Source organism: Phocoena phocoena, chromosome 9, assembly GCF_963924675.1.
Source record: "Phocoena phocoena chromosome 9, mPhoPho1.1, whole genome shotgun sequence".
Lineage (NCBI taxonomy): Eukaryota > Metazoa > Chordata > Mammalia > Artiodactyla > Phocoenidae > Phocoena > Phocoena phocoena.
Window position 1 is genome coordinate 62,011,789 of NC_089227.1, and position 13,463 is coordinate 62,025,251.

Sequence of the window (13,463 nt, forward strand, 5' to 3'; positions counted from 1 at the left end):
ATCTCATAGATAATACAGGTAGAAAAGGAATTTAAAATAATGATTAATTTCATAAATTTGTTTATGAATGCCACACTTACTATGACATGATGGGCATCTTTTCCCTCTGTAGGAAAATCGACTCAGTGTCATATCAAAGTCTGTTATTATCTGTAAGAAAAGGGAAAAAGGCATTATGAAATTACAGCCACCAAGGCCAGACACTTAATGCACATTTCCTAGAGGCATAAGACTGTGTTCCGTCCCTGCCCTCCACTGTAGGTTATTCGGTCTACACTGAGATTTCTAATGCAGTTCATATATCAAGTCCTGAGAATTTCCATAACTACAAGGTGAACCTTAAGTGCCCCAGCACTGTCGCCAAACAAAATCTCACTAATCGGTATAGGAATTTGCACTCACAGGTAATATGGTTACTATTCCTGACAGCAATAAAACATTGCACAATTTCAACCTACTTGGTCAATGTACAAAAATGCAGTGGAAGCAAACTATATGAAGCTTTTCGTTATTGAAACTGTTACATTCTTGAGTTAACTTGTCTATTTAGGTAAACTCTACCAATGAATGAATGATACGTAGCAACAGTTTACCAACTCTTGAAACTTAGGAGACTGGGCTAAATATTTTTTCAGAAATGTTTAAAAAAAAGAGTAAGTTTTTACTGAATATCCAGACTGTTGATTTAATTTACATGTAAAACATTCCTTTAAAAAAAAAGGAAAGAATTTTAAAAAAAGTTATCTATCTCCTAATAAAGTTACATTTTACTTTGAACTACTATGATTTATTTTATTTAAAAAATTTTTTGGCTGCGGTGGGTCTTCGTTGCTGCATGCAGGCTTTCTCTAGTTGCGGCACACGGGATACTCTTCATTGCGGTGCGCGGCCTCCTCATTGCGGTGACTTCTCTTGTTGTGTAGCATGGGCTCTAGGGCGTGCAGACTTGAGTAGTTGCGGTTTGTCGGCTCAGTAGTTGTGGCACACGGGCTTAGCTGCTCTGCAGCATGTGGGATCTTCCCGGACCAGAGCTCAAACCTGTGTCCCCTGCATTGGCAGGCAGATTCTTAACCACTGTGCCACCAGGAAAGTCCTGAACTACTGTGATTAATTAAATTAAAAGAACAACTTGAAACTGTACACATTTTAAAGAATATTATATTATTAATATTAATATTTTACTTAAGATGGTTTAATACTTATGCATAGCACTAGTTAGTTTAGCACTTAATATTAAAGAAAAGCTAAATTTATCTCAAGGCTACTAATTTTGTTTGTTTCCAGTGGGTCATTCTGAGTATTTTAGACCAATTCTAGATATATCTCTTAGATTTTACATTCCAAAAGGATGGGTGAAGCTTGCTATCGAAACTTTCTTTACTTAGATTGTAGCAACACATAGGATGAATGAGTCTGCTTGAACATGAAAAATAAAGGTTTAATACTTAAGGCTTCTTGATAATTACTCACCTGAAGTTTGGCAGCTCCTCCTTTGATAAGACCACAGATAATTTCTTCTACTCTTGTAGGATTCTTGATGCGAACTGAATTTTTCTGGAATTCTGGCATCTAAAAATCAAAGAAATTAATTAACTATTTTTAATTCCTTTTTCCCCAGGTTCCTTTGATACTAAGCAGAATAATATAAAAAGCTTATATTCTTTAAAGATGTAAAAATGTTGGGGCATTATTTTTAAAAAAGCAAACCACCATATCAAGTTGCCATTTATACAAAAAATTTTAAAGCACATCAGTAGTTTCCATCTAGAAGATTAAGGCAAAACTACATTTGTAATACATTATCAGAAAATGCAATCTTTCTAATTATAAAAGTCATGCATGTTTACCACAGAAAAAAACCAAAGTATAAAGAAATAAAAATTGCCTGTAATTCTACTGCCCAAGGATAAACAAGTAAACATTTAAATCAATTTTCCATTATTTTCATTTTTATGATTGCAATCATGCATGTATATGCACATAATTTATCTCACTCTCATTACACACTTTTGCACCTGGCTTTTTTTTTTTTTAAGTAAATACCTTAGTTTTAACAGTACTTTTTTTAAAAAAAATGCATTCTTTTTTTTAAATAAAATATTTTATTTATTTATTTATTTTTGGCTGTGTTGGGTCTTCATTGCTGTGCGCGGGCTTTCTCTAGTTGAGGTGAGCAGCGGCTACTCATCAATGCGGTGCACGGGCTTCTCATTGCGGTGGCTTCTCTTGTTCCGGAGCACGGGCTCTAGGCACGCAGGCTTCAGTAGTTGTGGCACGTGGGCTCAGTAGTTGTGGCTTGCGGGCTCTAGAGCGCAGGCTCAGTAGTTGTGGCACACAGGCTTAGTTTGCTCTACAGCATGTGGGAATCTCCCTGGACCAGGGCTTGAACCCATGTCACCTGCACTGGCAGGCGGATTCTTAACAACTGCACCACCAGGGAAGTCCTTGCATCTGGCTTTTTGAAATTAATATTAATGTATTTAATTTGAAAAGTTGCTTCAAGATCTTTGCTTCTTTATTGTACTATATCCCCCCAAACTTCATTGTTCTTGGCATAAATTTTACAATGGACTTATTTCAAGTTAAGACCCTACTAGGTATTAGACCACCTGGGCTTAGAAGCTGCCACTAGGCTGGTTTATGCAGGCTTTAGTTTTGCTCAACAATTTAATGTTATATAAATATTGTTTCTCTTTTCTACCATATCACAGATATAATGAAATTGATCAGAGTTTGATCAGAGTAAAATCAGCACCAGCACAGTGCTCTTACAGCTGTACAAGAAGACTGGGGGAAGGAAACTATGAATCATTTAATAGTCAGCTCACAGTATAAAAAGAAAATGAACCTCAAATCAAGATTCTATAGTGGTTTGTATCAGATAATATTTATTTACTTTATATCCTATTATTATGGGTGTGTTATCACCAATATTAACATATTTCATGTGTGTTATGGACACAGTTATGAAAAATTCCCCAGACCTTGTATCTCTGCTACAGGAGAGTCTGACCAGTTAAGTCTATTAGGTTCCATGTTGTCACTACATAATGGACAAAATTAGAAAATCTGAAAAAAAGCTAAAATGTTTTCCTGAGACTGGAGGATGAATACAGAGTGTACAGGAAAGAGAAGTGGGAACATTAAAATTTTCTTCATGAATGAAAGACCTGGACTTATAATACACTTAATTTTAAAAAGCCATATTTAAATAGGATAGGATAACCTGCAATGCAACTAACCTTCATACAGTGATCCTTTTAATTTAAATAGACTTTAAAGGGTTTCAAAAGAATAAAGAAGGTTATTTAAATCATCTAAATAAATCACTATTTCATTGTGATTTTTTAATAGATGAGAAAAACCAATAGGCATTTGTCCCTACGTTCCTTTTTTTCATTCATTAATATCCATTCACTTGTTTTATAAATACTTACCATGTGTCTACTTTGTGTCAGACAGGAGAAGCTAGAGATATGATGACATGATGCTTATACCGTTTTCTTGTTGAGTTTTAGGAATCACTGCTGTTTTGGAATATCACTTTTGTTGTTCCCTTACAAATACCTTAGCTAGTAAATGATCCCCTAACTAAATTCTGCTCTTACTTCTGCCTTAACTGGCAGATGCATAACAACCAGCATATGCTTGATTCGATAACTAACCCGTTGATGAAAGCAATAGAGGGTATATGTCACCTACTGTATTTTCGCCAAGAAAATTAGACATTTTGTTTCAGTGTGTTGATACTGAGGAAGATGTCCTGCCTCAAGCAAGTTACATATTACATTTAATTTTTTTTTTTTTTTTTTTGCGGTACGCGGGCCTCTCACTGTTGTGGCCTCTCCCGTTGCGGAGCACAGGCTCCGGACGCGCAGGCTCAGCGGCCATGGCTCACGGGCCCAGCCGCTCCGCGGCATGTGGGATCTTCCCGGACGGGGACACGGACCCGTGTCCGCTGCACTGGCAGGTGGACTCTCAACCATTGTGCCACCAGAGAAACCCCAATACATTTAATTTTAAAAAGCCATGTTTAAACAGGACTTCAAAGTAGGCTGGTTTCTGATAGGCTAAACAACTATTAGATTGGTTTATTTGACAGTGAAAATAAAGAGAACCAGTGGCTAGAGGCATTCATATCCCTGCTTCTGCACAAAATATAACCATTCATTTTCAGATAAATGAGTAGCGAATACTCAAACAGTACTAGGGTGAAATACCAGTGATTAAAACAGATGGAAGGGCAGCTACTTTCTCCAGAGAACACGACAGGATGGAGGACACCGGCATAAGAAATAAAAGAATTATAATTATACTTGCCTTGGACTATATGGTAATACACCACACACACCCCTTTCCACAATACACATACAATATTACTAAAGTATATGATAAATACTTCTCAGGAACTTGAGATATTGGACATTTTACTCAAATATTTTAGAATACAGCCTAAGAAATACAATTTTATGTATGAAATTTGTCAATGAATATCAGAATATCAGAACATTATGAAGCACACTGCACTGCAGGAGTATGCATTTCATCATATGTCACATACTTTTGTTACCTCCTCAAATCCCTTCCTCATATTCCTCTTGGACAGAATACACCTTCCTCTTTGGTGGTACATAAAATAATGATACTTGAAATTTGAAGGGCAAGTTATTTTAAATTTTTTGAAAACTTTCCAATTTGATAATACAATTTTATGAAAAATAAGGGGCTAAAAATTTCCATCATTTGTGAGCAAAAGAAAACAAATTCATTTTCTAAGGCTATAATATAAAATGTTAGGGAGGGAGCGAAGATTTCCTGACAAGAATCAGGGTATTCTGGTTGACTGGAGCCTAATCTGAAGCAATGCTAAAGATAACTATGGAAAACCTAAAATATACTTATTCTGGCTGATCTTTAATATATTGTATTTGTACAGATGAAATGAATTCCTAATTATTAGTCTACTTACATATTCAGAATGCATGATTTCTAAAGAAATTGATTGCAAAGTTACATAGTTTTCTTCACAACCCTATAGCAATACTACAGTTTTTGATATTATCTTATGGATACACTGAGATGATATAAATGAATATCTGCATAGTAGTCATAAAATTGTCCTAAGGATGTCTACCTGTAATTTTCCTAAACATGGCCACATCAAAATTAGTTTGAATTACTTAAGAATCTTTGTCTGAAGCTCTCAGGGAAAATATTTTTACTTTGTTTTCCAATGTTCAGATATGGTACAAGCAAAAGTCTTCATTACTGGTACAAAGGAGTGGGCACTACAATTTTTATGTGATGACATAAAAAGTATAGATTTTTAAAACCACCTATTCAGACTGGTACATTTACTCACTCACATACCTGGATGATTCTATGATTTACTTTGAAGATTATGCACTGCTAAATTTTATTGATAGCCGTCTCTCCTGCCTACCACATATCTGGCCTGTCTCCACATTAAGGGAGTGTAGGCCAAATTCTTTCCTTCATTTACCATATAGTCTTTAACTGTAAGGCATTCTGTTAAGCAGCTCTGTAAAAGATACAGAAGTTTTAGTAAGATATACATCTTATACTCAAATGCATGTTCTCTAACATGGATTATAATACAGGAACCCAAATAACTAATACATTGCCAAGATGTCCAAGTACAATACCAGAGAAACAGAAGAAATTGAGATTACTTCTGCTGGGGTCAAAGGAGGGAGGGCCGATGGAGCTAGGATTTCAGAGTGAAGCAGGATTTGGGTATGCTGAGACTGGGGAGGGGTCAAAGTACAGGGTCTAATGTGGGAAAAAGATAAATAGCTCTGTTTTTCTACAACTTAAGTGTACATGGAGAAGAGTGTGAGTGTGTGTAAAGTCTGGAAGGAGAGATTTGGACTCAGATCATGAGAAGTTAAGAATAACATCCTAAGGAGATATCAACTTAAAACATGTATCAATGTTTTAGAAAAGCAAACCCAAGGTAAAAATTGTGTAAATTCACGCAATGACAGTAAAAAGTATTTAAGTATATATCATCTTTTGGCTTGTTTTCCTTCAATAGTGTTATTGTGGGTTAACTACATTGCTACTTGCTTCTAAAGGAGACACATGTTAGAAGGTTCTAGGATCCAGGTAACAACAAATTATAGGTAACAACAAATAAGACTTTCCTACGTCTCTTGTATTCATTTTGGTTAAAAAAAGAAAAAGAAAATCAACTCAAGACAGAAAATGAGTTTAGAATGATTTAAGTCAGCGATGTTCATGCTCAGTACCAATGAATCAAATGTTAATCATGCAATGGATGCAAAGATCATGTCCAAGTATTAGGCTGAACCATACAAAACTGCCAATATTGGACTATATTTGATGTATGAAAAAAAATCAGCAATTTCATATGCTTTATCCTAACAGCTCTAAGTATACTGATGACAAGCTTAATCAGCACTTTGAGTCAACTTTAACCTCCCATCACATATTGGATGAGGAAAGTTAAATGAGAGATTTACTAATTGTGACACAAAGCTGTTTGCATGCTAAGTTCTGGTTTATAGGCTCAAACCAGAAAAAGAAAACTAGAAAGAAAAAGGATGAAAAAATAGAGAAGAGGAAGAACAACAAAAAGGACAGAAAGAGAAAATACGAAAGAGATCATGGGGCAGTTGTCCTCTTCAAAAGACGGAAACTGTGATTTAAAAAATTTTTCTGAATAAGGAGGATGGACATAATTTTCCCCACACATACAAATAAATGCTACTTACAGAGCTAAAACACTTACTAACATAATATAGGAGATTCACATTCACTGAGTGCTTACTATGTGCTATGAGGTACTTTATATATACTTTTTCATTAAATTTGTATAAGAACATTTCAATTATAAGATGAATAAGGTCTGAGGATATAATGTATAACATGGTGATCATAATGTTTAACACTATCACAAAATTGAAATTTACTAAGAGGGTAGAACTCAAATGTTCTCAAAAAAAAAAAAAAGGTAAATTTGTGAGGTCATGGATGTGTTAACTAGATGGGGTAAACTTTCACAATGTACATGCATATCAAATCATCACACTGTACACTTTAAATATCTTGTAATTTTATTTGTCAATTATATCTTAATAAAGCTGAGAAAAGATATGAATGAAAACAACACAAGGTTGGTGCTTTCACACCCATTTCTTAAAGGTGAGATGGTTGCCTTCATTCAAGGGTATCACAGCTATCAAGGACTGAGTTAAGATCTGAAGCCAGTTCTGATGCCAAAGCCTATATTTTCCGTACTTCATCCTAATTTCTATAATGCAATGAAAGCTACTGCTGTTCAAGAAGTTTTTAAAAATTCTTAAATGCTGGTCATTTTAATTCAGAGGCCTAAGAGAAAAGATCTCATGTTGTATGATTTAAGTGTGCTGTTGCTGAGCAAGGAAAATTTACCACAAAAAGGAATGGGGTAATCATTTTATATGCCGAGAAACACTTTAATGCACATTATATTTCAAGCAAAAAGAATTCCAAAGAAATTCAATTCAACAAACATTCGAAGTTCTACTGTGTGTCTAACATTGGGAAGAAAGACCTGTATACAGTTACAGTCCCATAATTAATTATCTGGTTAGAGACAGAGGTAAAAGTGGTGAAGATTCACCATTAATAAATGGAACTGGAAATATTCAAATACCCACCATTTTCACATGTACAGCAGAATCTTGATTAGGCATTTCTCGGTTATCCAATCTTCTGGATTTTCCCAGGTGATGTCACAGTGAAAGAGAGAGAAAAAAAGTACAAGTGACATACATACATTTTGGTCTCTTCCTTTATGTTAATGACATACCCGGAAGGTGCTTTTGGTTTGACTGAAATACCGAGTTACTGAAGGCATTTTTTTTTTTTTTCTTTCCTAAGAAGCTCAGCAAAGATTTTACTCTATCTCACAAAGTTTTGGGTTAAAATTGTGTATGGAGAAGTTGCAGCTCTCCTATAAGAATTTATATGGTATTAATAAGATTTGAATAGAATTAAAGCGAAGTGTATATTTGCAAGAAAATGCTTTATTGCAAGAACACTTTATCAACATCTCTACATGTAAGGGTGAAGTCTGTGGGAAAATTATGCATTATTATTACTGAATAAGAATGTAAGGAGAAGCATAATCCACACAAGTCAAATTTATCCTTCAATTTTCTCATTTTAAAATCTTTAATTTTGTGAAATGATGTGACTAAGATCTGACTTGTGTTTGAATCTAGCATAGTGTCTGGCACAAAATAGGTATGTAATTGAATGATCATTTAAGGGTTTTGGGTGAAATTTATATGCATCTTTGTTAAACCAAAAGTTTTAAAAATACCCTATCATTATACTAAGTTTCATTTTTGCAGTATAAATCTTAGGGAAAATTATTTAGTTTTGTTCCTCAATGACTTTACTTTTTTTTTTTTTTTTTTTGCGGTACGCGGACCTCTCACTGTTGTGGCCTCTCCCGTTGCGGAGCACAGGCTCTGGACACGCAGGTTCAGCGGCCATGGCTCACGGGCCTAGCCGCTCCGCGGCATGTGGGATCTTCCCGGACTAGGGCACGAACCCGTGTCCCCTGCATCGGCAGGCGGACTCTCAACCACTGCGCCACCAGGGAAGCCCAATGACTTTACTTTTACTTTATTCCAGGTAAGCAAAATTTTATAATAAAAGCAGTTTAAAAAGGGTAAGTTAGTTGAGCGGGAAAAACTGACTTTTTCTTAAACTCTAGTAATAGAAGTTGAACATTAGATCTGTGTTCTTTATAATTAAAATGTGTGTAGCAGACATAAAAAAAATTTCTCAAATTCTAAAATCCATCCCCCCTTCCACTTAAAGTACATATATAAAATTGGGAAATATCTTACTTAAAAAAGTATTTCCCACCCCTCTCAGAAAGGCTTAGTTAAGTTGATGATCTTATAACTTGATGGTATCTTAGATTTGAATAAACAGTATTTCCAAATAGTAAGACACCTCCATTTTTTCACATCTGAAAAATACTGTCATCAAAACTGCCTGGCAAGTCTGTTTCTTCATTTATAGAATCCAAAGCGTAAAATATTAAATGCTTATGGCTTTTCTTCAATATTTAATATCTGAAAAGGATTTCTACATTTCTCAGAAGGCACTATTTAAATAAAACCATTTTATTAGCTTGAAAAAGAGGAAGGAGGATGTGAAAAAGTACAGTGGAGTTTACAAAAACATCACATACTTGAAACACTTGAAAAGCTCAAAAGAAAACAATTCAAGTAGTGAAGAATACGTTTTAATATCTGGGAATCTAAAGTCTTTTGTTACACATAGCCAAGTAGCCCAATTCCTCTCCACTCTCCGCCCCCAAGTATGGCTCTTTTTGGAGCATTCATTCATGTTTAGTAGAAAAGGAAAGAAGAAGGAAAAAAAAAAAAAAAGCCAGTGTTAGTAGGTAAAGGAGTTAATCATCTTTCTCATGGTCTCTTCATTATTTTATTTATACAAATGAAAACAAAGAGTGATCAGAAATCTGCTAATGGCCAACTTTAGGACATTATTTTTAATAAGTAAACCTAATAGTTTACTAGATACTCTGCAAATTTCAATGACGATATTTCATTCTTCCTAATCCTCACTGGCAATCTGACCAGAATTTATCCTTACTCAAAGATAACCTCACATGAAGTGACACTGCAGTCCTAATAGAAAAATCACTATCATTATAGAAGTGTAAAGACTAAGGTATAAATGTCAGCATTCTGGCGCTATTCTAAGGAAGACATTGAAAATTAGGGCAGGATATTTTTAAACCAATAGGCTTGTAAACCTATACTTGGTATATAAACTTCTGGCTTACTTTGCCAGCAGTCATCTGTTGCAGATGCTTCAAGAGAAAAGCTGCTGAAAAAAACACATCAAGTGTAGAAGACATGTTCAAAAATAGAAAATATCACCCTTGAACTATGAACTCTCTACTAAGAAAGTTCTGAAGTTTTAAGTATTTGGAACCTTTATATGTGGAAACTGGAAAATAATTACTTTGTGTTCTTTCACTGTGAGGTTAAGGTCTCTACTGTAACAGTGTTCATTACAAGGAACATGTAGGACCAAGCTAAAGACTGAAGCAAGAGGTAAGAAGAACTTCACTTGCATAGCACAAACTTGATAACTGATTTTAGCTATCGTGGTATTTCATTCTGAGATGATTCTCTTTATACCTTGAAGTTATTTACAAGTCAAAATGACTGAAAATTTCTATATCTACATGAAAAAAATTTACTTGCCTTTACACAAGTTTTAAAGTATCTATTTGAATGCAAATTGAATACTTTTAAAGGCCCACTTGACTGTCTTATGGGAAAGTGAAAAAAGATTAAATTCATTGATATTCTTAGCTTAAAAAGTTGTGATACTGCTTTAAGCTTGATACTTTTAGAAACATTTAAATTACACAATAAATTAAGGAAATTTTGAATGGTAAACTGTATACTACTTACATAAGAAAAGGTATGCATTACTACAGTATGGACAGTATATCAGCAACAGGCCTAAATATCTTACTGCACATCTCCAGCAACATATATTACTTGTCCTAAGCTTGGGTTTTTAATAATGACACTTTTTTAGGGTAATTAGAACATGGAAAATCAAACTATAAGTTCCTTATTTGTATAACATTATAAAATCAATTTCTTGGGGGCATTTAAAGAATTCTCCCTAATTAGATTTTCAAGGCAGCAGTGAAAAAAAAATACACAACTGGAAAATGAAACTTTCTCTGATACAGAGACAAAACAAAAATGAAACTGAATAGCAAAAGGTGGGATGGTAAGAGAAGGTGGTAGAAGAAAAGAAAATAGATTTCAAAGGCCAGTTATTTAAAAATTGGCAATTTATACCAATTTTCTTAAATAGTAAAATGTGGCTTCTCAGTCAGAATTTTGTAGATACTTATGAAAATACACAATTTCAAAGCTTAGAATTTATTCATCTATCCTCCCCATCTCCACTAACCTAATAGCTAATAGTGTTTTTCAAGGTGAGTAAACCAAGGCACATAGAAAGTAGATAATTTATACTGATTACCCTTAGAGTACTCTGAGTTCCTCTGTCCTTGAATATGTCCTAGAACAGCATAGGTAGTAAGCAGCATCCAGAGATGCAGGGCTTGGATATAGGCTGCCAATGAAAACCAAGTAAACTACTTTAAGAAATGGTCTGCTGCATTAGCTAACTATAAAAAATAAAGTAAATTCAAGTATTTAAATCTAAGTTAACTACAACATTCTAGGCTATTATGGTGATATATATGTTTGAATCTTAATTTTCAATATACTATGTGTTATAATCCTTACAGACAGTAATCCAGCTTTTATTAATTTATAAAACATACCAGTATAAACCTATTCCAAGATATCCTGGATAAGGCTTATGGGCACAAAATAAAAATTAATTATCTTTATTATTAGCCATAATAAATAGTTCCTAACCCTAGGTACACAAAGCATGTGGCTATCAGCAAAACTGAGTCTCACAACAACTAATGAACAACAAAATTGGATCTTTTTTCCCCTTGAAAAGAGATTTCTGAGGGTACTTTGCTTTTCTTTAACATCTATGTGTGAAACCATAAGCTCTTTTTTTTTAAACAATAGGCTCTTAAAATTAGATCCTACAAATTATAATTTCTGAGACTCAAGACACTGCAAAGTTTTACATATTCATATCTTTGCAAACTATAAAGAAGTTTTTTTTTTATAAAGAAGTTTTACATTATACAGGATCATTCTGTTTTTATTTCCTTAATTTGGATGCTTAAATGCTTAAAATTTCAAAAGATACAGAATCAAATAAGAATCAGATAAAGTTAAACAAGAGAAACTCATTTTTACATGAACTGTACACACTTACCCTGAAGGTAACCGGACAAGCTACCGCAGCAAAAGAAAATTCTTCCTGTCTGAGGAGTACTAATATAGAACAAGGGCAGCTGAGGGCGGTTCCGAAAGCCTTGGCTAATAAGCTCTATGCAAAAACAGTCTTGTGACGCATCACTACACAGTGCTTTATTATGCTCTGGGTGACAGGCTTGCTAGCTCTGAGTTAGTCACCAGTCAGTCTACAGAACATGATCAAATAAAATAATGTGGCAGTTAAGAGAAGGTAAATCTGTACTATTAGAGCACTGCCAACTTGCTCTGCAAAGAAAAAAGGAACCTCAACAGTAACACTTTGAAACACTCTCTTCCTCATGTGTTTTTTGGCTGTCAGCGTACTTGTAGTATGTGTACTTTTCTGTATGAATATTATATTTCAATACAAAGTGAAAAAGAGTAGGTCGTGGTTGCCAGGGGCTGGAGGAGGGGAGAGCGGGGAGCTATTGCTCAACCTGTACAGAGTTTCAGTCTGGAAGATAAAAAGAGTTCTGGAGATGGATGGTGGTGGTGGTTTCACAACTATGTCAATGTACTTAATGCCATCGAACTGTACACTCAAAAACAGTTAAAGCGGTAAACTTTGTTATGTATGTTTCACAGTTTTAAAAAGATTAGTTCATTTAAGACATGTGAAAAAAACATGATGCATAAAAGTGTGGTCAGTAAGATGTTAACAGTCTTTATTGCAGGGCAGTGGGATTTAAAGTGACTTTTATGTTTTTCTTCATATTTTCCTACACTGTAAATTTCAACAAGACCATGCATAGATCTACTAAAAAATCTGAACACAATGAAAACTAATTTTTATGGTTAAAAAAATTGAAAACAGTTCCCTTCCTGCTGGAAATGAAAGCAAACTGTTGTGAAGAAAAATATTTTTAACCTTTAAAGAAAAATCAGTCTTGTTTTCAACCTGAGTAGTAGGATTAAATATGCTAATACCATGTGGCAGGTCCTGATACATAAGTTATGCTACGGGCTCTGGGAAGCTTTATCATTAGAAACATGGCTATGCTACACTTACGTAAATAAATTTTTATACCAGCCTTTTCTCTTCTACGCTCAAGAGAAATCAAACCCACAAAACATTTCAGTAATCAAACTTTGTGAAGTGGCATTCTCTATTACAAACAACACAAAAAAATTTTAAATAGCTTTTTAAAAAGGCCACTAACAAATTAACCAAACTTGGTATCCTACCAAATGTTAAAAATTGGCATTGCTATCTTAATAAGATGAGAAGATTGCCAACATAACATTTCTCTTAGAGGAAAATCTTTTATATTCTAGTAATGGAGGCTCAAGGGCAACCAGGTGATCCATTTTGAAAACACCTCTGTATTATGCATGAATGTGACGACTTAACTGTCCTTTAATATATTAATATGGTTAGTAATGATAAGAATTTTAAAGATATCTCTTTGAAACATGACTCCAGATAAATCATCTTCAACAAAAACAACAAAGAATGCTGGAGTTAGAGTTCCATAACCTTTTTGGAGGGGTATTTAGAAATACTATTAAAAG

At 34.3% G+C, this 13,463-nt stretch overlaps 1 protein-coding gene across 6 annotated transcripts in view; it reads right to left on the minus strand.

The window, feature by feature from the left end:
- Positions 1-13,463, minus strand: part of NT5C3A (5'-nucleotidase, cytosolic IIIA) — a 41,465-nt gene that overhangs the window by 7,926 nt on the left and 20,076 nt on the right. For 2 of the 6 annotated variants that reach the window (XM_065883917.1, XM_065883923.1), the window contains exons 2-3: positions 1,471-1,569; positions 81-150 (exon numbers count right to left, since the gene is read on the minus strand). In XM_065883917.1, the coding sequence (XP_065739989.1) occupies positions 81-150; positions 1,471-1,569 (169 nt within the window). Of the gene's footprint in view, positions 1-80; positions 151-1,470; positions 1,570-7,685; positions 7,741-11,910; positions 11,986-13,463 lie in introns of those variants that run through there. The other 4 variants (XM_065883920.1, XM_065883921.1, XM_065883922.1 and 1 more) reach the window with 4 other exon arrangements.